The 27,740-nt window shown below is 48.0% G+C and overlaps 1 protein-coding gene across 1 annotated transcript in view; it reads right to left on the bottom strand.

The window, feature by feature from the left end:
• CDH23 (cadherin related 23) overlaps positions 1-27,740 on the bottom strand; it is a 1,475,307-nt gene that overhangs the window by 1,413,798 nt on the left and 33,769 nt on the right. Inside the window, exons 3-4 of the mRNA XM_030204991.1 lie at positions 14,145-14,192; positions 9,099-9,191 (exon numbers count right to left, since the gene is read on the bottom strand). Coding sequence (XP_030060851.1) covers positions 9,099-9,191; positions 14,145-14,192 — 141 coding nt within the window. The remainder of the gene's footprint in view (positions 1-9,098; positions 9,192-14,144; positions 14,193-27,740) is intronic.

The following is a 27,740-nucleotide window of genomic DNA, read 5'->3' as shown; positions in this document are numbered from 1 at the left end:
CTGGAACAGAACAAACAGGGCCCTCGGGGGGTGGAGTTGGATCCTAAAGCCCAAACAGGTTCTGAAGAACTGACTGCCCGAACCGACTGTCGCGTCGGGTATCCTGCTGCAGGCAGTAATGAGATGTGAATGTGTGGACAGATGACCACATCGCAGCTTTGCAAATTTCTTCAATAGAGGCTGACTTCAAGTGGGCTACCGACGCAGCCATGGCTCTAACATTATGAGCCGTGACATGACCCTCAAGAGTCAGCCCCGCCTGGGCGTAAGTGAAGGAAATGCAATCTGCTAGCCAATTGGATATGGTGCGTTTCCCTACAGCCACTCCCCTCCTATTGGGATCAAAAGAAACAAACAATTGGGCGGACTGTCTGTTGGGCTGTGTCCGCTCCAGATAGAAGGCCAATGCTCTCTTGCAGTCCAATGTGTGCAGCTGACGTTCAGCAGGGCAGGAATGAGGACGGGGAAAGAATGTTGGCAAGACAATCGACTGGTTCAGATGGAACTCCGACACGACCTTTGGCAAGAACTTAGGGTGAGTGCGGAGGACTACTCTGTTATGATGAAATTTGGTGTAAGGGGCCTGGGCTACCAGGGCCTGAAGCTCACTGACTCTACGAGCTGAAGTAACTGCCACCAAGAAAATGACCTTCCACGTCAAGTACTTCAGATGGCAGGAATTCAGTGGCTCAAAAGGAGGTTTCATCAGCTGGGTGAGAACGACATTGAGATCCCATGACACTGTAGGAGGCTTGACAGGGGGCTTTGACAAAAGCAAACCTCTCATGAAGCGAACAACTAAAGGCTGTCCTGAGATCGGCTTACCTTCCACATGGTAATGGTATGCACTGATTGCGCTAAGGTGAACTCTTACAGAGTTGGTCTTGAGACCAGACTCAGACAAGTGCAGAAGGTATTCAAGCAGGGTCTGTGTAGGACAAGAGCGAGGAGCTAGGGCCTTGCTGTCACACCAGACGGCAAACCTCCTCCATAGAAAGAAGTAACTCCTCTTAGTGGAATCTTTCCTGGAAGCAAGCAAGATGCGGGAGACACCCTCTGACAGACCCAAAGAGGCAAAGTCTACGCTCTCAACATCCAGGCCGAGAGAGCCAGGGATCGGAGGCTGGGATGCAGAAGAGCCCCTTCGTCCTGCGTGATGAGGGTCGGAAAACACTCCGATCTCCACGGTTCTTCGGAGGATAACTCCAGAAGAAGAGGGAACCAGATCTGACGCGGCCAAAACGGAGCAATCAGAATCATGGTGCCTCGGTCTTGCTTGAGTTTCAGCAAAGTCTTCCCCACCAGAGGAATGGGAGGATAAGCATACAGCAGGCCCTCCCCCCAATCCAGGAGGAAGGCATCCGATGCCAGTCTGCCGGGGGCCTGAGGGACTTTGTGGTTGGCTCGAGATGCGAAGAGATCCACCAAGGGGGTGCCCCACGCTTGGAAGATCTGGCGCACCACTCGGGAGTTGAGCGACCACTCGTGAGGTTGCATGATCCTGCTCAACCTGTCGGCCAGACTGTTGTTTACGCCTGCCAGATATGTGGCTTGGAGCCCCATGCCGTGACGGCGAGCCCAGAGCCACATGCTGACGGCTTCCTGACACAGGGGGCGAGATCCGGTGCCCCCCTGCTTGTTGACATAGTACATGGCAACCTGGTTGTCTGTCTGAATTTGGATAATTTGGTGGGACAGCCGATCTCTGAAAGCCTTCAGAGCGTTCCAGATCGCTCGCAACTCCAGGAGATTGATCTGTAGATCGCGTTCCTGGAGGGACCAGCTTCCTTGGGTGTGAAGCCCATCGACATGAGCTCCCCATCCCAGGAGAGACGCATCCGTGGTCAGCACTTTTTGTGGCTGAGGAATTTGGAAAGGGCGCCCCAGAGTCAAATTGGACCAAATCGTCCACCAGTGCAGGGATTCGAGAAAACTCGTGGACAGGTGGATTACGTCTTCTAGATCCCCAGCAGCCTGGAACCACTGGGAAGCTAGGGTCCATTGAGCAGATCTCATGTGAAGGCGGGCCATGGGAGTCACATGAACTGTGGAAGCCATGTGGCCCAGCAATCTCAACATCTGCCGAGCTGTGATCTGCTGGGACGCTCGCACCCGCGAGACGAGGGACAGCAAGTTGTTGGCTCTCGTCTCTGGGAGATAGGCGCGAGCCGTCCGAGAATCCAGCAGAGCTCCTATGAATTCGAGTCTCTGCACTGGGCGAAGATGGGACTTTGGGTAATTTATGACAAACCCCAGTAGCTCCAGGAGGCGAATAGTCATCTGCATGGACTGCAGGGCTCCTGCCTCGGACGTGTTCTTCACCAGCCAATCGTCGAGATATGGGAACACGTGCACCCCCAGCCTGCGAAGTGCCGCTGCTACTACAGCCAGGCACTTTGTGAACACCCTGGGCGCAGAGGCGAGCCCAAAGGGCAGCACACAGTACTGGAAGTGACGTGTGCCCAGTTGAAATCGCAGATACTGTCTGTGAGCTGGCAGTATCGGGATGTGTGTGTAGGTATCCTTCAAGTCCAGAGAGCATAGCCAATCGTTTTGCTGAATCATGGGGAGAAGGGTGCCCAGGGAAAGCATCCTGAACTTTTCTTTTACGAGATATTTGTTCAGGGCCCTTAGGTCTAGGATGGGACGCATCCCCCCTGTTTTCTTTTCCACAAGGAAGTACCTGGAATAGAATCCCAGCCCTTCTTGCCCGGATGGCACGGGCTCGACCGCATTGGCGCTGAGAAGGGCGGAGAGTTCCTCTGCAAGTACCTGCTTGTGCTGGAAGCTGTAAGACTGAGCTCCCGGTGGACAATTTGGAGGTTTTGCGGCCAAATTGAGGGTGTATCCTTGCCGGACTATTTGCAGGACCCACTGATCGGAGGTTATGAGAGGCCACCTTTGGTGAAAAGCTTTCAACCTCCCCCCTACCGGCAGGTCGCCCGGCACTGACACTTGGATGTCGGCTATGCTCTGCTGGAGCCAGTCAAAAGCTCGCCCCTTGCTTTTGCTGGGGAGCCACGGGGCCTTGCTGAGGCGCACGCTGCTGACGAGAGCGAGCGCGCTGGGGCTTAGCCTGGGCCGCAGGCTATCGAGAAGGGGGATTGTACCTACGCTTGCCAGAAGAGTAGGGAACAGTCCTCCTTCCCCCAAAAAATCTTCTACCTGTAGAGGTAGAGGCTGAAGGCTGCCGGCGGGAGAACTTGTCGAATGCGGTGTCCCGCTGGTGGAGATGCTCTACCACCTGCTCGACCTTCTCTCCAAAAATATTGTCCGCACGGCAAGGCGAGTCCGCAATCCGCTGCTGGAGTCTATTCTCCAGGTCGGAGGCACGCAGCCATGAGAGCCTGCGCATCACCACACCTTGAGCAGCGGCCCTGGACGCAACATCAAAGGTGTCATACACCCCTCTGGCCAGGAATTTTCTGCACGCCTTCAGCTGCCTGACCACCTCCTGAAAAGGCTTGGCTTGCTCAGGGGGAAGAGCATCAACCAAGCCCGCCAACTGCCGCACATTGTTCCGCATGTGTATGCTCGTGTAGAGCTGGTAAGACTGGATTTTGGCCACGAGCATAGAAGAATGGTAGGCCTTCCTCCCAAAGGAGTCTAAGGTTCTAGAGTCTTTGCCCGGGGGCGCCGAAGCATGCTCCCTAGAACTCTTAGCCTTCTTTAGGGCCAAATCCACAACTCCAGAGTCATGAGGCAACTGGGTGCGCATCAGCTCTGGGTCCCCATGGATCCGGTACTGGGACTCGATATTCTTGGGAATGTGGGGATTACTTAGTGGCTTGGTCCAGTTCGCAAGCAATGTCTTTTTTAGGACATGGTGCAAGGGAACAGTGGACGCTTCCTTAGGTGGAGAAGGATAGTCCAGGAGCTCAAACATTTCAGCCCTGGGCTCGTCCTCCACAACCACCGGGAAGGGGATGGCCGTAGACATCTCCCGGACAAAGGAAGCGAAAGACAGACTCTCAGGAGGAGAAAGCTGTCTTTCAGGAGAGGGAGTGGGATCAGAAGGAAGACCCTCAGACTCCTCGTCAGAGAAATATCTGGGGTCTTCCTCTTCCTCTCACGAGGCCTCACCCTCGGTGTCAGACACAAGTTCACGAACCTGTGTCTGCAACCTCGCCCGGCTCGACTCGGTGGAGCCACGTCCACGATGGGGGCGTCGAGAGGTAGACTCCCTCGCCCGCATCGGCGAAGCTCTCTCCGCCGACGTAGTCGGGGAGCCCTCCTGGGAGGTGGCCGCAGTCGGCACCGCAAGCGGTACCGACGTCGGGGACCTCACCCCGGGCGATGGGCCAGCCGGCGCCACGCTCGACGGTACCGGAGGCGCAAGCACCGCCGGTACCGGAGGGGTAGGGTGCAACAGCTCTCCCAGAATCTCTGGGAGAACGGCCCGGAGGCTCTCGTTCAGAGCGGCTGCAGAGAAAGGCAAAGAGGTCGATGCAGGCGTCGACGTCAGAACCTGTTCCGGGCGAGGAGGCTGTTCCGGGCTGTCCAGAGTGGAGCGCATCGACACCTCCTGAACAGAGGGTGAGCGGTCCTCTCGGTGCCGATGCCTGCTGGGTGCCGACTCCCTCGGCGACCCAGAGCTCTCGGTGCCGACGCGGGGAGGCGACCGGTGTCGATGCTTCTTCGACTTCTTCCGAAGCATGTCACCGGAGCTCCCCGGCACCGACGAGGAGGACTTAGAATCCAGCCGTCACTTCCTCGGGGCCGAGGCCGAAGGAGGTCGGTCTCGGGGGGGCTGTACCGCAGGAGCCCTCAGGGTAGGAGGAGACCCACCCGAAGGCTCACCGCCACCAGCAGGGGAATGGACAGCCCTCACCTGCACTCCTGACGATGCACCACCGTCCGACGACATCAGCAGACGAGGTCCCGGTACCACCGACGTCGATGCAGTCGCCCGATACCTTGGCGCCGATGCAGAGGCCCGATGCCTCGATGCACTCGATGCAGGGGCGGCCGAGGAAGATGGTCTGGACGCTGACGACGTCGATGCACTCGAAGATCCCGGTGCCGATGCCGACGAAGAGCCCGAGAACAACACGTTCCACTGGGCTAATCTCGCTACCTGAGTCCGCCTTTGAAGCAGGGAACACAGACTACAGTTCTGAGGGCGGTGCTCGGCCCCCAGACACTGAAGACACGACGAGTGTCGATCAGTGAGCGAGATAACCCGGGCGCACTGGGTGCACTTCTTGAAGCCGCTGGAAGGCTTCGATGTCATGGGCGGAAAAATCACGCCGGCGAAATCAAAATCCGAAATGACGGAAAAAGAGCACCAAAAATTTTTAAGGGAGAAAATCTCGACCGAGGCCGAAAAGAGGCCTACCCTGACGACGAAAGAAAACTTATCGGGACAAAAAGCTGGAAGTACGGGAAGGGGTTAACACGAAACCCGGGGGGGGGGTTTCCGGAGCACTTCCCGACACTGTGAAAGACTTTTCCGAAGAAAAAACACGTCAAAAATAAATTTGGACGCGCGAGGTCGACTTTCCGGGGCTCGACACGGCGAAACACGACCGTACCGAGTGCGGACAAAAGAAGACTGGCCGGCTCGAGCCGGTTTCGGGCGGGAAGACGGCCGCGCATGCGTGGTGCGCGCGGGCGCGCGAGGACTAGCAAAGGACTTTGCTAGAGAAGTTTCCGATTGGAGGGGCTGCCGTGGACGTCACCCATCAGTGAGAACAAGCAGCCTGCTTGTCCTCGGAGAAGATTGTTTTTACCATGTAGCCATGCAGGGTGTGGGCGGGAGCACTTACCGCTACCTCCCACACTAACTCGGCAGTAACCGTGTAGCATGCGGCATAGCCCAATTACTGCTGGGTAACCCCCTGTGGAAATATTTGACATTTTCTGCTATCATCGGAAATGCCGTGCGCTGGGGGTGGAACTACTGGCGGCGCCCGTGTTGGGCCAGTGGTAGCTCCAGATTGGCATGTGGTAAGCTCACGGTGGGCTTACTGCTGCTTAGTAAAAGGGCCCCTTAGAGATCCTATATACTTGACCCAGGATCTCTTGAATTCAGAAAGTTTTCATCTCATCACTTCTACTGGGCGGTCATTCCACAAATTCACTACTCTTTCTGTGAAGTATTTCCTCAGGCTACTTCTGAGTTTATCCCCTGCACTAGGCACTATTTTATGATAGTGTATAAAGGATTCTTTTAACAAGGTGCGCTGAAAAATGGGCTGCGCTAGCATAGGCGTGTGTTTTGGGCGCACGCAGATCCATTTTTAAGCGCGCCTGTAAAAAAGGCCTTTTTTAAAATTTTTGCTGAAAATGGACGTGCAGCAAAATCAAAATTGTCACATGTCCATTTTGGGTTTGAGACCTTACTGCCACCCACAGACTTAGCGGTAAGGTCTCACACGTTAATTGGGTAGTAATCGTCTATGTGTTTATAATGACGATTACCGCTCAGTTTCTGCTGCGCGCCAGAAAATAAAAATTATTTTCTGGTGCACGTAGTGGATGATCATTATAATCACTCCTACTGCTGAGCAGAAGGAAACAGCATTATCAAATTCCTATGTCCACCTACTCTGGAACCACTCTAGTAGCACTAGAATTTTTAAATGTATAGGAATTCGATATAGAGCTCTGGGGAAAAGCCTCAAAGTGCCACAAGGTTCTCAGAAGTAACTTTGCTCGGCAACGGGTGATCCTGGTGACCAATCGCTAGTCTTCTCAGGATCGATACCTCATCATAGGCTGAAAAACCCCAAACATTGCTCACATAGGATATTGGAGCACGTATCATATGTTCAAAAATGCAGGTAATGGCTTAATAATCTAATCTCTGCAGTTAAATCATTAAAGGGAAAACAGAAACAGTTCGGAAAATGTAACTTCCTGATCCGCCTTGAGATACTTCTTGATCCGCCTTGTGATCGGTTGCCTCACCCTCCTCTTTCTTGGCCGACGATGGCCTATAACGTTCATAGCCGAGCAAAGTTACTTCTGAGAACCTTGCGGCACTTTGAGGCTTTTCCCCAGAGCTCTATATCGAATTGGCTATGAACATTATAGGCGTCTGACGTCATCCATAGCAAGAGTTTATATACACCACGGTTTGAGACTTTAAGTGTTGCCGACTGACAGGTCTGAGATGAGCCATTGTTCAAGTAAGAAGTTTGAATTTGATGCATATTTATTTGGAGTGCTGTATAATTATATGGTGATTTTTGTTGCAGTAGAGGCGCCCATCTTCCTATGTGGACCCTGACGCAGCAGTTTACAGAGCAAAACGTTGGCCATCGTCGGCCAAGGAAGAGGAGGGTGAGGAAACCAATCACAAGGCGGATCAAGAAGTATCTCAAGGCGGATCAGGAAGTTACGTTTTCTGAACTGTTCCTATTTTCCCTTTAATGATTGAACTGCAGAGATTAGATTATTAAGCCATTACCTGCATTTTTTTAACATATGATACGTGCTCCAATATCCTATGTGAGCAATGTTTGGGATTTTTCAGCCTATGATGAGGTATCGATCCTGAGAAGACTAGCGATTGGTCACCAGGATCACCCATTGCCGAGCAAAGTTACTTCTCAGAACCTTGCGGCACTTTGAGGCTTTTCCCCAGAGCTCTATGTCGAATTCCTATTCATTTAAAACTTCTAGTGCTACTAGAGTGGTTCCAGAGTAGGTGGACATAGGAATTTGATAATGCTGTTTCCTTCTGTTCAGCAGTAGGAGTGATTATAATGATTGTATAGTAGCTACTCCTACCACCACCTTTTGTTATGCACGTAGTGGATGCACATAAAAATCGAAATTACCGCCCAGGCCACGCGGTAATTCCAAATTGGTGCAAGTTGTGAACGTGTAGGTGCCAATGCGGCTTAGTAAAATGGCCCCTAAGTGCCTTAGCACCTCACTGCAAGGGGGTGGGTACAAGTGGGCAGAGCATGGGCAGGTCATAGGCATGTCTCCCACTTATACTATAAATTATGCGTGTCACTTGGCTCACTTAGGGGCACCAACTTACGCCTGAAAAACAAAATGACTTTGCTTTGCTTCAGGGTCTTATCCATTCTGGAAGGCACCTTTCTGATAAGAGGAAAGATGCCTCTTATTAACTATACAAACATATGTAGGTCCTACTGTGTACATCTTCCGATATGATCTCCATCTTCTTCTCTCCCTTCTCTCACAAGTAATTGCTCTGCATGCAAATACTGGTTATCTCAGGATTCAATGTCTACCTGATAAAAAAATGTTACTGATTGCTGAACTCTGACATTTTTAGTAGCTTGATTTGTAACACTGAAAGTTTGGCTGTAAAACTTGCAATTAGAAACCCCAAAGGCCATTTGCACGAAATATTTATAAGCTGATTTTTTTGTATGCTAACTGATGATTAGAAAATTATCCACTAGGTGATTAAAGCCAGATCTCAGCTCACAAGTGGCCTCAGGCAAGGTGGCAGGCAATTCTAGGCATCCAAACCAAAATGTCTCATTTTATTCTGAGAAGCCCTATAGAACATGCTCTTGTAAAGCAAATGGAATAAAGAGATGCAGAGGTTTTTTAATACACATAATTTCATTTTCATGCTAACCTTGGACCTTGAAGAAATACTTTTTTTTATTTATTTTTACTGGTGCTAGAGTTCACATGAGGAGGAGATGGAGACTGAGTTCTATATTAACTCAGACCTACCCAGAAAGACAGATTCAATCTTGAATTAGTTATATTGAAAGTATCCAGCACACATGCTAACCTAAGCTTGAACACAACAGGAAACTGACCCATGTTTCATTTTACTGTAACTAGTCAAAGGCATTACAGTTCTGCCTTGTGATATTTCAACAGGCATTTTACCATTACCCATCCTGGCCTCCGATGTAGAAATTTTTCACTAGTAAATACCTGTACAAAACCATCTCATCATTTCCTTTCACCAAAGCAGTTTGATATGGTTGAATTTTCTGATCTACAGAATATACGTTGGAATAAAAATGTTGGGCAGCAGACACAAATGTAATTTAGCAATTGCCCCTTTCCTTCCAAATTAACAGAAAAGGAGCTCAATGGCCTTAATAAACTATCATCACAAGATAGTAGTAGTACAACACTTTGGTTCCTACCTCTGCAATGCGCAGAGCATACGGCTGATCATGAAACATTGGACTGTTGTCATTCACATCGCCAACTTGAATATTTGCTTTTTGTTTTATCACCTACAAGAAAAGGAAACGACAAGTCCAAGTATTATTAGCAAGCTGAATCCATGACAACATCTACTTCACAAAAGCTTTAGGGCTGTTATTGATTGATTTATTTAAAGCTGGTGATTTCTTCCACAAAAACAAACATCTATTGGCTTTGGTACCAGCTACAATTACCTGAAGGAGTGGAGTGGAGGAATCGCCTACTGGTTAGTGTAGTGACCTGAGAACCAGGGGAAGTGGGTTCAATTCCCACTGCAGCTCCCTGTGACCTTGGACAAATCACTTAACTCTCCATTGCCCCAGGGGGGTCTTTTGCAAAGCATTGGTAAGCCCAACACAAACTTACCAACCGCTAAATCAGGACTACTGCTGGCCTCACGTGGCCACCAGCGGTAGTTCTGCCCTAAGCACATGCCATTTCCAGGCATTGCCGTGCGCTGCCGGGTTACTGCAGGAGTCCTTATCACCACCTCAATGGGTTGTGGTAAGGACTTCCCGCTGCATGCCCATGCGGTAAGAGTTCTCTTACTGCATGGCCATGTTTACCTTGGGCTTTTTACCTGCTGCGGGAAAAACAGCCCCTGCCACTAGCACAGAACCCTTTTTCCCACAGCTTGGGAAACTGTTTTGATTGTAACCATAGAAAGGCAGTATATCAAATCTCCTCCTAACTCTCCAGAACTCAGTATGTATGAAGTCCAACTCTGGCCAATAGGTGTTGTCATTGCATGATGGAGACGCCCACTCAGTAACTCCAAGGATCATAAACTCTCTCCATAGCATTCCCAGCCAGGCCAAAGAGCAAAAGCCAGATTTGGGAACTAAACCCCAATTTTTCACACCTCTGTGTGGAACACTACTAATGAATCATCAAGCCAGCTCTATGAGAATTTTGGCTATATTTCAAATCTTGAATATTTCCAAGAGTACTGTAGTACATTATTCCCCTAATTCTGTAAAAGTCACCCAACACTGCACCTGCAAATTTGGGCATGTGCCAAATTTGCATGCGCCATTTACTTAAATAACAAGCCAATTAGCTGCAATAATTGGCTTTTAAACAAGCAATTATTGGCACTAATTATGTTTAATTGAACTTTACGTGTGTAAATTTAGGTGGGGAATCTATACCTAAATTTTATGTGCGATGTGAAAAAGCGGGTGTGGGAATGGCAGGGGCACAGGCGGAACAGGGGCATTCCTAAAATTAATGTGCTTTGCTATAGAATTATGGGGATACGCATACATTTGCATCACATTTCAGTAGGTTTAAATGGTCACGCCTAAAGCTAGGTGCGATTTCCAGGCATAAGCGCTATTCTATAAACTGCACCTAACTTTAAATGCAGCTTATGGAATAGCAATTTCTTCAGCACCATATATAGAATCTAGTCCGATGGGCTTCACCATAATATACAGACAAAACCACTAAATTGACAGACTTGAAGCCCCATTTTGTTATAGGATGTCAAGAGGAGAAACAGGATGTCCAAGTTAGGATGTTAAAAAATTTCCTGGGTATTTTACTAAAGGTTTTTGCTAAACACTGGATTCTATAAACTTACACACCCAAATTTATACCTACTACACAAATTTGCGCACCAAATTATTGCAAATGCAACTTAATTTAATAATTGATGATAACTGGAGTTAACAGCCAACTATTGGCTTAATTTGGGGTTGGCACTAATTATCATTTGTGTGTGCAATTGCCCTTAGTCGCTATTTTAGAAGTTGTGCGCACCGATTTCATTGAGTGCAACATCTAGGAGGTGTCGATGTGGGCGGGGCATGGGTGGGTCAGGGGACGTGTATAGAATACTAGAAGTTACGTGCCTAACTGCCAACAGGTAGGTGTGTGCACTTACTCCAGCCTTCGACATGGCATAAGGGCCTGTGCCTAAAGTTAGTCACAAAACTGTAGACTTAACACTAGTATTCTATAACAGCAATTCTGCGCAGAACTGCCATTATAGAATTTGCAAGTAACACACATCATCCCAGTAACTAAATTTTGGCCCTCTTTATTGAACCTACCCTTGAGCCTTTTGTAACATATGTATAAGGACATGCAGGCGTACTTGTGTTTGAGCACTATGATACTCCAGCACAGCATACTGGATATTGTTATACTGATTTGTTCACCCTACCATTGTCAAGCTCACGATTCAATGTAATTCTGAATAAGTACCAGCTGCACATCTGCATGTACCTTTTATCTCTGTTTGTTCATTATTAGTTGTTGGCCATATTTATTATGTATGTTCTTAGTTTTATGCATGGATGTAACATGTTTTTTTCTTTTAAGATGTTTTTTAAAGATATACAGTGCTTTTAAGATATTATTTATGAATTTTGTTCTGTATGATTTGAGTATTTACTATTTGATTTTTTTGGGAACCATTGCTCAAACATCTTGGTTCAAACAAGCAGTTTGCATGATTTCAAGGGAGGGGGGTGAATACTGAAAGGAAATTTTTTAAAACTTCGTCTTTATTTATTTTCAAATGCAAAAGATCCACAACATCACAACTTCAACTACATAATGAAAAAGAGTGAAAGTACCCAAACTGTCTCTCAATTGAAACATATTAGACATAGGGTTGCCAGTTTTTGACAGAGAAAAACCTGAAACCTGCCCCATTTCATGCTCCTCCTTTGCTCTACTCATGCCCCTCACATGTCCTTCCTCCATGCCCCACCCCATCTCTTACCTATTGTCGCAGCCTTCCCCTCACCCCTCTACAACCATCCCAGTGTTTCTTTTCTGCATTTCTCTTTTCCTGTCTTTGCAGGGTCTCCTGTTCATTTAACATTTCTTCTCTCGCTATGTCCATTATCCATCTCCCCTTTGTGTCTCTTATCCATGTTTCCAGCATCTCCTCTCTATGCCTCTCTCTATTCACTCCGCCCCCCAGCATCTGCCCTCTGTGCCCCCTTCTTCCTCCATGTTCATCATCTGCCCTCTCAGTGTCCCTGTCCTCCCCCAGTTTCCAGTATTTTCCCCAAGCCCCTATTCCTCCCTTTTCCAGTACTGCCCTTCTCTGTCCCTGTCTCTATACTACCTCCATGCCTAGGATCTCTTTTTTGTGTCCCTTTCCCTCCCCTCTCTTCTCTTCCCTTCCGCCCACAGCATGTCTCCCTGTCTCTCCCCTGCCCCCCCCCCCCCCCCATGGTCTACTGGCATCTCACCCTCCCTCTCTGGGTCCTGTGTCTTTCCCCCTCTCCAACCCCCACAACTGGTCTTTCTCTCTCCATCCCCACCTGTCCCCCACCCCCAAGTGGTATCAATGTCCGCAACTAAATGTCACCATTGAGTGCGTAACTGTCGATATGCTATAACCTTAGCATATAAGTGCCGTGCATGGCCCCTCCCACATCTTCACCCCCTTTGCAGTTATGAAATATAGAACTTGCGCGCTAAAATTATAGAGTATGATATCCAGAGTACATCTCCCCCCTCCCTCAGTCTGGTCTGGTTTCTCACTCCCCCCCCCCCCCCCCCCCCCGGGATCCAGCATTTCAGTCTTCCTCCCATCCCACTTGGCAGATTCAGCATCTCTCCCCCCTGCCTTTTCCTGATGGATCAAGCATCTTTCCCTCCCCCTCTTCCTTCCTCGCCCAGTCCAGATGACATCTATCCTGCTGCCTCTGTCTCTATCTTCTCCAGCACAGTAGGTCCTATCTTCCAGCGTCTTTCCCTCTCCCAGAGTATTTTCCAGGTCCTAAAAGTGCCTTTGCTGACAAGCAACAGAGCCACAGTGATTGAAGCAAGCAGCCTCTGCCTGCATTCAGGACCTTCCCTCGGCTGAGTCCCGCCTGCACGGCTACAGGAAGTTGCATCATAGGAGGCAGGACGCAGCTGAGGGTAGAACTGCAGAGGCTGCTTGCTTCAATCACTGTGGTTGTGTCACTTTTCAACAAAGGCACTTTTACGTACGTGGGGAGAGGGAGACACACTGGAAGGTTGGACCTGTGAGGGGGGAGTGGGGGGGGCGGGTGGAGACAGAGGCAATGGGGACACTGCACTGGGAAAGGAAGGGAGAGGGAGAGGAAGACATCGATGCCAAAGTGTATCTGCGTGACCATCAGGGGACAAACAAACTGGCTTGCGGGGTCTGCCGGCAGCTGACCTGGCCACTGAAATACCAGCCAGGCTGGCTGAAAACTGGCTGGTTGGCAACCCTAATTAGACACCTTATTCAACAGCACATATACTTACAACTTCTACTGCAATAACCTACCGCTCTGTCCCCTTCCCCCTCCCCAGCCAATCCTATTCCCTTCCTGTCCCACCCCTCACCCTCCTGAGTCCTTGCCCTCCTTAGGAAGAATTCAGAAGCCAACTCCATTTCTGAATGAATAAGTTCCATTAATTTTGGCATAGAGCTATATGCCTATATTTCTGAGTCCAATTTGGCTTTCACCACCTGGAGGTTCAGTGTCACCAGAGTGCCCCAAGATGCTGTGTCATTCTTACAGCTACAAAAATCAAGATTATTGGTTTATCTTTCGGGCCCTCTGTTCCTGGAACCCGTTTATATAACACACATAACTGCTAATTGGAGCCAATTAAGGCCAATCATAGCCAAATAATTGGCTAATTATTCCAATTAAGAACAAATTATTAAATTAAGTTATACATGCAACTGGCCTTATTCTATAACTTGAGTGTGCAAATTAGCGTGCTAGTTGTAAATTTGAGTGTACGAGTTTATAGGATTAGGGGGAAATGTATCTCCCTTTAATAGCTGATGACCAGTACCAGTGCTTAAATATAGACTTCTAGTAAAACTTGATATTTAAGTATCTGTGAAGTGCCTCACAATGCCTCCTGCAAGGAAAGGCTGGAATTGCTTGCAGTAATTTTTTTAGAACCCTCTCTTCCCTCTCATATTCAGTTTCTCATTGGCTGATTGCCTAGCTGAAGAGTTTTACACCATGAAAAAAAGTCGGACCTACCCCTTGGCTGTCACTGACAGAAAACTCAACGGTGAATTCCGATTTAGTCTGCAAATGAAAATAGAAGAAAATAATACGATTAGAAATAGTGTTTATCTTCTGACAGTAGTATAATTACATGTAAAATACCATTGGGGAATCTTGAAAAGGAGGGACCTAGGGGTACAATTACCGACACAGTTCCAGAGCGGAATAGCATATAAATATCAATTACGTGCTGCTCAAAGAAAGTATATGCGTAGATACTATATATACAAAGGCAATATTGAATGGGCTTTCTACAAATACATTATTTCTGAGTGTGCCTTATTAATGAGCTGTTAACTCCTGAATGTCAGGGCTCAAAAGGAAGATATTGAAATGTTCAGAAGTAGCAGTGTAAGTAAATAGTCTATCCATTGTCAGCTCATTAGGCAGTCTGGATGTGTAGCACTGTTTATTGATATTTTTTTGCCATTATTTTGTGAACTTGATTCAAATCTTCATTTCTTCCTTGTCACAGGTTTTCTTTTCTTGCAAGCGTTATTACAAATGCTTTGCTAGGGGCTAATTCTCTACAGGTCACCAAAAGTTAGATACTAGGATTCTGCATGCTTAGTAAATGGCACCACTGTTCCCTCTAAGCTGAGCACGAGTCCTCCACCTACAAGCCTGCCAGTGGGAAGCGCTGTTTCAGTATCACATTTTCAATATTGAGGGACAGGCAAGCTCTGCAGGACTCAATGGAACCTGCCTGTCCATAGCGACTGAAACCATAATATTGAAGCACCGTCCCCAATGGCAGCAATGCAGTTTGAGGACTCCTGCTCAGCTTAGAGGGAACAGTGAATGGCACCCAAATTTGGGCGCTGAAAAAAATGAGCTCTGAGCACTATTCTATAAATAGTTCTCTGAGTTCAGCACTATTTACAGAACAGGGCTTAGCACTGGGATCCATGTCCAGCTTTAGGCACGAGGACTTGCACCAACTGAAACCTGGTGTAGATCCATGCGTGTCAATTAGGTGCATATCGTTCAAATTCCATATTAGTGTGCACATTTTTAGTGAAAGCCCGACCCGCACATGCTCCTCCTATAGCCACACCACCTTTTTACTTGCACACTAAACAATTTACAGGCGCATCTTTATAGAATAGCACTTAGCAAGATGTGCGTGTAAATTCAAATTGTTGCCAATTAGAGCCAATAATGGATGGTTAGTACGCTAATTGGCTCGTTACTCTATTAAATTGCAAGCGCAAATTGGGTGCACGCTTAAATCTGTGTGTGCAACTTTAAGCGCCATATTTCCGTGCATGTATGAATTCTATATTGCCAATTACACGCATAATTGCCGTTATAGAATACTAGCATCAGTCAGCATTTACACACTAACATTTAGGCGTGGTCACTAACTCCATATCAATGGCTGGTGTCAATGTCCGCAACTAAATGTCACCATTGGGTGCGTAACTGTCGATATGCTATAATCTTAGCATATAAGTGCCATGCATGGCCCCTCCCACGTCTTCACCCCCTTTGCAGTTATGAAATATAGAACTTGCGCGCTAAAATTATAGAGTAAGATATTCAGAGTACAGAAGGCAGCCTGCTTAAGTGCCCTTGTCCACCTCCCTCCTAGAAACTCACTCAGGACTGCCCGTTCATACCTAACCCTCCATTACCCTATGTGTTCTAGGCTGAAATATAAGACCATGTATGCTTCCACCTTTTCCTACGTCAGCATTCACTTGTGGAATACCCTGCCAAAATCAGTGAGAACGGTTCCGGATTACCTGGCTTTTAGGAAATTGCTTAAGACCTGCTTATTTGAGCAAGCCTACCCCAAAGATCCTGTTTGCCCTCGTTAATCTCAGGAAGCCACCAGTATGGTCTGATGCTGCTATGCTGGACTGACCCATCTATTTTTCTCTAACTTACTGTCCTGCTTACCCCTTTCCATTTATTGTACCCTGTCTGTTTGTTATTCAATTGTTGTAAGCCACATTGAGCCTGCCAGAGGTGGGAAATTGTGGGATATAAGCACAGTAAAATAAATAAATAAATAAATAAATTGACCCTGATATTCAATGCTGGGCCATTTCAGTGACCGGCATTGACTATCTGTTGTTTTTTTTTTTTGGCCAGCTCAAACTTAACTGGCAATGTCAATATGTAGCACTGGTTGGTTAAGTTTGTAGCAGCCAAAGATAGGAATGCTATTTAGGTGGTCTGATTTGGTCACTAACTTAACCGGCCAGTACTTGAATATTCGTGGTTAGCTGGTTATATTGCACGATATAACCAATTAGCTGCTATCCCCAAGATTCTATATAGTGTTCTTAGATTTAGCCACCAAAATAGGCGCAGATTCTATAACACTGCACATAACTTAATTGACTTAACAAGCTAATGAGCACTGATAACAGCACTTAAGCAATAATGAGCACTAATTGGCACTGATTACAATTTAGACACACAACTCGCTAAGCGTATTCTGTAACAATGTGTGCCGAACTTCTAATGTGTGGAGGCAAAAAGGGGTGTGGTTATGGGCGTGGAAATGGGCGTTTCATGGGTGTTCCAAAATTTAGGCTCCTAGATTTAGAATATGGCCCAGTGCGCCTAAATCTAAGCGCTGAGATTTACACCACACTTTCATTTGCGTAAATGGATGTACGCAGATATTGGCACTGAAATGTCAATGAAGCGTATTCTATAATCGGCACCTAAATCTAGGCGCCGATTATAGAATACACTTAGTCAGCATTGATTTCAGCGCCACTTTTTTAGGTGCCATATATAGAATCTTCTATGCACTAACTGTGAATATTCAGCGGAGATAACCAGCTATGTCATGCTGAATATTAGCAGTTAGCCGGCTAAATGCTATTTCTTGGCCGGATAAATAGTGCTGAATATCAGCCAGATAAAATAAACTAAGTGGAAATATATGTGTAACTTCAAATTAATGCCAATTAGTGCCATAATTGATTAATGTCAATTAGCAGCTAATTTGTCAATTAAGTTATGTGCATAACTGTAGGTATTTTATAACCTGCGTGCATGATTTTGTGCACTAAGCATAACATTTGTGGCATAAGATTATAGAATGGTAAAATTATGTATAATCATACCTGATAATTTTCTTTCCATTAATCATAGCTGATCAATCCATAGACTGGTGGGTTGTGTCCATCTACCAGCAGGTGGAGATAGAGAGCAAACTTTTGCCTCCCTATATGTGGTCATGTGCTGCCGGAAACTCCTCAGTATGTCGATATCAAAGCTCCATCCGCAGGACTCAGCACTTAGAGAATTACACCCACGAAGGGACACTCTGCCCAGCTCACCACCGCCGAAACGGGGGAGGGGAATTAACCCAGCTCATCCCCACACAAGTGGGGGAGGGGAATCCGTCCAGCTCACCCCCGCGGAGCGGGGGAGGGACACCACACCCGCCGATGCGGGGGGATCTGGCTTATCCTGCAACCGCAACCGCGGGAGGAGCTGACTGACCCTAACACCGCCGAAGCGGGAGGGGTACAAAACTGCCCTACAGCCGCACGAAGCGGGAGGGAGTGCCGGCAGAATTTTAAGTCTCAATCCAGCCCCGTAAAACGGAGGGGAGAGGAATGCAGCAGCTCACTGTAACACAAACTCGTCTTAACTCTTGAAGAATCCAAGTGAAAAAACTTGAACACGAAGTCTTTCTGAAGTAACTGAAGACTGAACTTGAACCTGAAATGCAACCAGAATAAAAACAGTACAGATATCTGGGAGGGGCTATGGATTGATCAGCTATGATTAATGGAAAGAAAATTATCAGGTATGATTATACATAATTTTACCTTCCATATCATCAAGCTGATCAATCCATAGACTGGTGGGATGTACCGAAGCAGTACTCACCCAGGGCGGGACATAGAAATCCCTGACCGCAACACTGAAGCTCCAAACCGGGCCTCCGCCCGAGCAGCCACAGTCAAGCGGTAATGCTTGGAGAATGTATGGGCCGAAGCCCAAGTTGCCGCCTTGCATATCTCTTCCAAGGAGACGGAACCGGCCTCTGCCATCGAGGCCGCCTGAGCTCTTGTGGAGTGAGCCTTCAGCTGTATAGGCGGCACCTTCCCCGCGGCCACATAAGCCGCTGCAATGGCTTCCTTGACCCATCTTGCCACTGTAGGCTTAGCAGCCTGCAGACCCCTACGAGGACCTGCATACAGGACAAACAGATGATCCGATTTCCGGAAATCATTGGTCACTTCCAAGTATCTGATGATGACTCGTCTCACATCCAGATATTTAAGAGCAGAGTACTCCTCTGGGTAGTCCTCCCTACGAAAGGAAGGGAGACAGAGCTGCTGATTCACATGGAAGCGAGAAACAATCTTGGGCAGAAAGGAAGGCACTGTGCGAATAGTCACTCCTGCCTCAGCGAACTGCAGAAAAGGCTCTCGACATGAGAGTGCCTGGAGCTCGGAAACTCTTCTGGCTGAAGTGATAGCCACCAAAAAGACTGCTTTCAACGTCAGGTCTTTCAGAGATGCCCTTGACAAGGGTTCAAACGGCGGCTTCTGCAATGCTCTTAGCACCAGGTTGAGATTCCACGCAGGCACCACTGAGTGCAGAGGAGGGCGCAGGTGATTAACTCCCTTGAGAAAGCGCACCACATCTGGCTGCGAAGCCAGGGAAGCACCCTTCAGGCGGCCCCTGAAGCAAGCCAGAGCCGCTACCTGGACTTTAAGGGAACTGAGCGACAGGCCTTTCTCCAGACCTTCTTGCAGGAACGCCAACACTGAAGAAATTGGAGCAGTGAAGGGAGAAAGTGAGCCTGCTTCACACCATGCTGCAAAGATACGCCAAACCCTGGCGTAAGCAGTAGAAGTAGAGCGTTTCCTCGCTCTCAGCATAGTGGCGATGACCTTGTCTGAGAAGCCCTTCTTCCTCAGACGCTGCCGCTCAATAGCCAGGCCGTAAGACCAAAGGGAGAGGGATCCTCCATCACCACGGGACCCTGATGTAACCGGCCCTGCTCCACTGACAGCCGCAGAGGATCGTCGACTGAGAGCCTGATCAAGTCCGCATACCAGGGACGTCTGGGCCAATCCGGACCCACCAGGATTACCCTGCCGGGATGCTTTGCCACCCGGTCTAGCACCCTGCCCAACATGGGCCAGGGCGGGAACACATAGAGGAGCTCTTGTGTCGGCCACTGTTGGAGAAGAGCATCTACTCCCAGGGATCGAGGGTCCCGTCCTCTGCTGAAAAAGCGCGGCACTTGGCAATTGGCCGGTGACGCCATCAGATCTAGGCTCGGCTGGCCCCAGCGCTTCGTGATGTCCAAGAACGCCTGAGCAGATAGTTGCCACTCTCCGGGCTCCAAGGTATGGCGACTGAGAAAGTCCGCCTTGACATTCATGACTCCGGCAATGTGGGCCGCTGAAAGCTGCTCCAGGTTCGCTTCCGCCCACTGGCAAAGACTCATAGCCTCCTTGGCTAGAGGGGCGCTCTTGGTACCTCCCTGGCGGTTGATATAGGCCACAGCCGTGGCATTGTCCGACAGGACCCGTACAGGCTACAACACCAGTACCGGGATGAACTCCAATAACACCAACCGAATGGCTCTGAGTTCCAGGAGGTTGATAGACCACTTGCCTCTGCAGGAGACTAGAGCCCCTGCGCTGTCCTTCCCAAGCAGTGGGCTCCCCAGCCCATCAAAGAGGCGTCTGTCGTGACGACAATCCACTCCGGGGTCACCAGAGGCAATCCTGCAGACAACTTGTCTGTCTGCGTCCACCAGCTCAGCGCCTTGCGCACTGCTGGGTCCACGGGAAGGCGCACAGCATAATCCTCCGACATCGGAGTCCAGCGCAGCAGCAGAGATAGCTGTAGTGGTCTCATATGAGCCCTGGCCCAGGGCACTACTTCCATCGTGGCCGTCATAGAGCCCAACAGCTGCACGTAGTCCCAAGCCCGAATAGGAGAGGCTACTAGGAACTAGTCCACCTGAGCCTGAAGCTTGACAATCCGATTGTCTGGCAGGAACACTCTGCCCACTTGGGTGTCGAATCGAACTCCCAGATACTCCAGGGACTGAGTCGGGCGCAGCTGGCTCTTCTTCCAGTTGATGATCCATCCCAGGGAGCTCACAAGAGCAACTACCCGGTCCATAGCTTTGCCGCACTCTGCATAAGAGGGGGCTCGGATCAACCAGTCGTCCAGAAAAGGATGGACTTGTACTCCTTCCTTTAGCAGGAAGGCCGCTAAGACCCCCATTACTTTGGAAAAGGTCCGCGGAGCAGTAGCCAACCCGAAAGGGAGGGCTCTGAACTGGAAGTGTCGTCTCAGGACTGAAAAACGCAGAAAGCGTTGGAGAGGAGGCCAGATGGGAATATGCAGGTACGCTTCCTTGATGTCCAAGGAAGCCAAGAACTCTCCTGCCTTCACTGCCGCTATAACAGAGCGGAGAGTCTCCATGCGAAAGTGCCTCACTTTCCAGGCCCAATTGACCCCTTTGAGGTCGAGGATAGGCCGGACAGAACCTCCTTTCTTTGGAACCACAAAGTAAATGGAGTAACGTCCCTTGCCAATCTGATTTTTTGGCACCGGAACGACCGCACCCAGGCGGATCAGGTTGTCCAAGGTCTGCTGCACTGCCACAGCTTGACCGGAGACTTGCAGGGAGAGAGTACAAACCCGTCTCTTAAGGGTTGGCAGAACTCTAGCTTGTAGCCGTCTCTGATGACTTCCAGCACCCACGCGTCTGAAGTTATAGCGGTCCACTCGCCCAGAAACGAGGACAGCCGTCCTCCAATCTGCACTGGGGCGTGGACCAAGGCCCCGTCATTGGGTACGAGACCCTGGGGGAGGACCGGAGGGAGCACCTCCGGGACGGCGGTCTCTGCGAAAGGAATGCTGCTTGGGGGAGAAATTCCTCTTGAAGGAAGAGGGGGCAGAGGAACCCGACTTGCCCGGGCGGTACCGACGGGCTTCCAGCAACCGTCCTCTGGAGGTACCGGGACGAGTACTAGCCCGAGCCCTGACCTCTGGTAATTTCTTGCCCTTAGACGTGCCGAGATCGGACACGATTTTGTCCAGCTCGACCCCAATGTTTCAGCCAAAGCCACCGCCGCGCAGAGACTGTCTGAGCCATGCCTTTAGCTGAGGCTCTCAAGACATCATACAGCAAGTCTGCCAAATAGGCTAAGCCCGATTCCAGGGCCGGCCAATCAGCCCTCAAGGAAGGATCCGAGGGGGAAGCCCGCTGCACCATAGTCAGGCACGCCCTGGCCACATAGGAGCCGCAAACTGAGGCCTGCAAACTTAAAGCAGCTGCCTCAAAGGACGACCTTAAGGCCGCCTCCAATCTTCTGTCTTGGGCGTCCTTTAGGGCTGTGCCACCTTCCACCGGCAACGCCGTTTTCTTAGTCACCGCAGTGATTAAAGAATCCACGGTAGGCCACAGATAGGCCTCACGTTCACTCACAGCCAAAGGATAGAGGCGGGACATAGCCCTAGCCACTTTAAGGCTCGTTTCCGGGACATCCCATTGAGCCGCAATTAAGGTGTGCATGGCATCATGCATGTGGAAGGATCTAGGCGGGCGCTTCGTCCCCAGCATAATGGCAGAGCCAACAGGGGCTGAGGGAGAGACGTCCTCCGGAGAGGAAATCTTCAAAGTGTCCATGGCCTGTAAAAACAGGTTGGGCAAATCCTCTGGGCTAAAAAGCCGCGCTGCAGAGGGGTCATCCGCTCCATCCGAGCGGGGATCTATCTCCTCCAAGGAATCCGCAAAGGACCGTTGGGAGACCTCAGACACGCTGCCCTCATCTACATCGGAGGAGACAAAGTCCTCCAAGGCCTGGAAATCAACCCGAGGGCGTTTACCTCTGGGAACCTCAACCTCTTTATCAGAAGAGGGAGCAGGGGCAGCGTTTTGCATGAGGAAAGCCTGATGCAGCAGCAAAACAAACTCAGGGGAGAAACCCCCCAGACTGTGCACTTCCGCAGCCTGGGCAACAGCCCTAGACGCACTCTCAACCGGCGCTCGCAATAGCGGGGGAGAGACATGCTGCGCATCCAAAATGGCGTCCGGCGCGAAACTCCGCGAAGGAGCCGCGCGGGAAGAACGGCGCTTAACTTTAGCCGCTTGTGCCGTCGCCCAAATTAAGGGCGTTCATGGCATTAATGTCTCCAACCTCAAGGGCGGCCCACGAAGAAGCCGTCCGAGCCGCGTGGCCGGCCAAGATGGCGGAGGCGAGGAGCGGGGGATGGGCGTTTATGGCGGGAAAAAACCGCCACGCCGGAGGAACGACCGGGACATTCATCGGTCACTAAACTGTCACCCATCAAGGGCGAATCAGGTTGTAAAACCCCCGCATCCCCTCTAGAAGCGCTCCAGCGATCCGGGGAGCGACCCTTTGCGCCCTCGCCCTCCGACGCCATATGCCACGAGGAGAAGAATCGGGGAACCCCCTGCCCGCTATAAAAAGGTAAAATTACCTGCTTGCCGCTCCGAGCTGTAACGAACTGGTGTCCCAGTGAGTAGCTGCAATGAACGTTTAAAGAAACGTCGAATTAAACGCCTTTAAAGACGTTTAAAATTTTTTTTTTTTTTTTAAACGGAGCCAGCGGGAGGGGGGAGAAAAGGAGGGACCTGGCACCACCAGGTTTGCACTTGCTCAAAAGAGCCCTCAACCCCAGGCCTCAACAAAACCTAAGGATTAGGCTTGGAGGCCTAGCCAGAGCTGCTGCTGTGTGTGACCACCACCTGCTGAGATAGAGAACATACTGGGGAGTTTCCGGCAGCACATGACCACATATAGGGAGGCAAAAGTTTGCTCTCTATCTCCACCTGCTGGTAGATGGACACAACCCACCAGTCTATGGATTGATCAGCTTGATGATATGGAAGAGGGGGTTAGTGTTCAGTGCATATGAAAAAAAAAGTACATAAACAAGTATATGACCTTTTATAAAGAAGAGGGGAATCACTGGGAATAAAATCAGCTGCACAACTGCATGGGGGGAATTAACATGGGTGGCACATGAGCATGTCATGGGCATTTCGCTTAGTGATGCACACAACTTAATGAATAATATAGGTTGCACATGTGGAATGGCGCACGTAGGCATGCTTACTTATGCCTGCCATTGAATTGACATAAGCAGTCATGCCAAATTCTGGTGTGCCAATACCTCCTTTTGCCTGTATTCCGTAACAGTTATAGAACTGACACTAAGCACAACATTTTTGTGGCACCTACTTACTGACACCAATTCATAGAATTGCCCCATAATGATTCTAGTGAAGTCTGAAGTTGATTTTCTGGGAGTTGTGTTGGATCAGCAGTTGACTTTGTGGTCACACGTGAAGCATATTTTTCAAATGACGTATTTAAGGTGCATATTTTGCATTATTTAAGCCCATTTTTATCTGGGAATTTCTTCTGTGATAAAATAAAAATATTGCGACAATCGTTTATTACAGTTAAGGATTATGGAACATTTGAATTAGAGTTGAACTCAGGGGAAAGAATGGTACCTGTGTCACAATAGTCAGCTTTTCACTCAAGCTTTTTGACAGTGCTTAACAAGTTACTTTCAAAGGTGAAGCATTCTTACGTTGAGTTAGATCACATACCTGTTACCTCGCTAAAATTCCCTAATCACAGTTTGCTTCCGCTTCTACTTCAGATGATTAATCAAAGTCTTTCGTTAGGAATTGTGCCTGGTCCTTGGAAACATTATTTGGTATATCCATTAGTAAAAAATTTAAAAGGTGATTAGGGCAAGGTCAATATTGAATATGAGATTTCCAGCAAAAATTCTTCAACGATTAGTATTAGAGTAGTTGGTGAGTCTTGTAGAAACTTCAAATGTATTACATTCCCACCAGGACGGTTTTAGAGAAGGGCCTAGCACAGAAATTGATAATTGCATTGTTGAGTGAAGAGTATGAATTATTAGTTAATGGTTATATTACATTGGATGTTTCATTAGATCTAGCGTCGGAGTTTGATCTGATAGATCATAAATTACAGCAGTGTTGTTTAAAAGATATTGGCATTACAGATTATTGTCTTTAAATGGTTCTTTCCTTTCAAACAGAACATTTCAGGTTTTTAATAATTCAGTTACATCTGAGAAGTCTGAATTAAATTATGGAATACCACAAGACTCTGCCCTCTCTCCTAGGCTGTTCAACATTTTTATTAGCCCTTTAATTACATTAAGACAGGGTTAATGGTCTGGTTTTTATTTTTGTTATGTGGATGGTATTTTATTAGTTGCTTATGTTTGTTCAATAGATTTGGAAAGATCTGTGCCTGAATTTTGTAGGTAGCCCAAAAAGGGGGGCATGGAAATTGGAGGGTCATGGGCATTTCGGGGCAGATCTGGGGTGTGATTTTGAGTTACACGTGAAATTATAGAATATGGGTGCTCAGTGCATAAATTTAGGTGCAGGCATTTGCAACACATTTTCATTGGTGCAAATGCAGTACCTAAATTTATGTGCAACTCCTGGGTGTAAGCGCTATTGTATAAACCACGCCTAACTTTTGACACCTTATATAGAATTTAGCCCTTCATGGTTTTTTCATTTGCCAATAATAGTGTTCAATTTTTGCAAATAATGTGCACAGTCGTTTGAAAAGGGTATGCAATGAAAAATTTCCAGCAGATGTCCCCGTGTCATTCTGCCCCCTAATCAAGCCCCGCCCCTCCCTGCTTTTTGTTTGGCACCATATATAGAATCTAGCCCAAACAGAGTAATTTTATAATGGAGCAACTACATGAACAGTCCACAGAGAAATCTATTTTATAAGGGCAAGACAGGCATCTATGTTTCTTTATAAAACAGGCTCCCAGAACTATCCCCAGTAGTGTATAAATGTTCTTGCATGTTTTCTATGCATGTATTCATGTATTTTATATATAAAATTACCAGTGAACACTGCAACTCTGCTCAGACTTTGACTCCGAGAATGACTATGTGCCATCGGTCAGTGGGGGCACTTATAAGTGCATATTTGGCTGTGTAGTTTCCTTTTTTTCACTTATAAAACATGCTTTTCAAGTGGAAATGCTTTACAGAATACAACAGCTGTTTCAGCTTCCACATTTCAATAACCCTTTAGTGTCCAATGTTCCCATCTATCTGTTCCCATATGGCTTATTACGAAAACATTGGACACTAAAGGGTTTTAAACCAATGCTGAGACCAGTTATGACAGCACCTTGAATGATTTGGGCACCACTTCACTCTAAACTGGACTGAGGCCACAATGTCATTTCACATAGGCCACTAATGGTCTGAAGCATCAGGAGTTTTTCCCATTGAATTAGAATCAGTCACAAAGGGCCTTCCTCATTAGCATACCATCAAGTTTATCAAATTTCAAGTTTATTCAGGATTTACTATCTCACCCATAAAAAAGCATGTCTAGGCGGCGTACAATCTAAAAATTGTAGGAAAGAAAGATAATAATAAAACATGAAAGAGAAAGGGTGAGGAAGAATTACAATTTTAATAGAATAGAAGAAAAGGGGATAGATACCATGTGTACACATATGTTATTCTGTATATATATATATATGGGTAGTTTTACAGGTAGGCCCAGAGTCTGGGCACAGCATGGGAAGGATTCACACCAATATGGTTATAGGAGAAAGTGGGATGTTTGACCACGGAAAACCGCCACCTGAAGCTGAACATGTCCAAAACCGAGCTCCTCGTCTTTCCACCTAAACCCACCTCTCCTCTTCCTCCACTCTCTATCTCAGTTGATAACACCCTCATTCACCCCGTCCCATCTGCCCGCAACCTCGGAGTCATCTTCGATTCCTCCCTCTCCTTCTCTGCACATATCCAACAGACTGCCAAGACCTGTCGCTTCTTCCTCTTCAACATCAGCAAAATTCGCCCTTTCCTATCTGAGCACACCACACGAACTCTCGTCCACGCTCTCATTACCTCTCGCCTTGACTACTGCAACTTACTCCTCACCAGCCTCCCACTTAGCCATCTATCCCCCCTTCAATCTGTTCAGAACGCTGCCGCATGTCTTATATTCCATTCCGCCAGAACCGATAAACTCATATCACCCCTCTCCTCAAGTCACTTCACTGGCTTCCGATCAGATACCGCATACAATTCAAGATTCTCCTCCTTACCTACAAATGCACCCGGTCTGCGGCTCCTCACTACCTCTCTACCCTCATCTCCCCCTAAGTTCCCACCCGTAACCTCCGCTCACAGGACAAATCCCTCCTTTCAGTTCCCTTCTCCACCACTGCCAACTCCAGGCTCCACTCATTCTGCCTTGCCTCACCCTATGCTTGGAACAATCTTCCTCAACCCCTACGCCAAGCCCCCTCCCTACCCATCTTCAAATCTCTGCTTAAAACTCACCTCTTCAAGGCTGCTTTCGGCACCTAACCTTTCGTGAAATATAGTATGCCCTGTCAGATGGACTCTACACTTGTCTTTTGACTGTACACTTGTCTTTAGATTGTTTAGATTGTCCTTAGATTGTACACCTGTCTTTTAGATTGTAAGCTTTAGATTGTACACCTGTCTTCTAGATTGTAAGCTCCTTGAGCAGGGACTGTCCTTCCATGTTAAATTGTACAGCGCTGCGTAACCCTAGTAGCGCTTTAGAAATGTTAAATAGTAGTAGTAGTAGTAGTAGTAGTAGTAGTAGTAAAAACACTTGTTTATTGATGAAAAAAGACTCGACACAACCGTTGTGTTTCGGCCGTTAGGCCTGCATCAGGAGTCTCGGTCGACGGAGAACATCTGATACACACGTTTAAAAGTACGTGGTAAGGTGATCCATATAGTGGGCCTGTAGCTCAGTCACCGAAGAACAGCTGATGCAAACGTTGAAAGACAAGTGATGTGTTGATCTATGAGGTGGGTCTTTAAAAAGACCTTTTCGAAGAAACTTGCTCATAGACAACTGGAATGCCAGCGTAAAGCAAAGCACATACCCCAGGATTCTCTATATGGCGCCCAGATTTAGGCACCCAAATTTGGGTTTGCTCTCAGAGATGCACACACAACTTAACTGGCTAACGAGCTGTTGACCATCAATAATTGGATGTTAACAACCACTTATTGACATTAATTGGTACCAATCAGGATTTGTGCACACATCTGGTTTTGCATTATTCTATAATGCTGAACACCTAAATGCAACTCCAAAGGGGGCATGGCCAAGGGAGGGGCATGGATGAGTCAGGGCTGTTCTAAAAATTTGGGCATCATAGAATAATGGATCTCCGCACCCGACTTGGGACCCAAGATCTACAACAGATTTCAGCAGAACTGGGCGTGGGAATCGGTGCTAAGTGCTGTGAGCACCATTTAGAGAATTTTCCCCATAGGGAGCAAGTTTGTAACTGGATGCTACAAGTTAGATGCCCAAATTACATATGTTGTGGGTCTATTTTATAAGAGCACGTGCATATTAACCCCCTAATTATATAAAAGTCGTCCAAAATTGTGTGTGCAAATTTTGGTGCACGCCCAATTTGCATGCACAATTTAATTGAATTACAAGCCAATTAGCACCATAACTGCCTTTTTAACCAGCAATTATTGGCACT

This window comes from Microcaecilia unicolor, chromosome 5 (genome assembly GCF_901765095.1).
Source record: "Microcaecilia unicolor chromosome 5, aMicUni1.1, whole genome shotgun sequence".
NCBI classification, from domain to species: Eukaryota; Metazoa; Chordata; class Amphibia; order Gymnophiona; family Siphonopidae; genus Microcaecilia; species Microcaecilia unicolor.
Note: the sequence above shows the minus strand (reverse complement) of the source record. Positions and strands in the feature narration are given on the sequence as shown.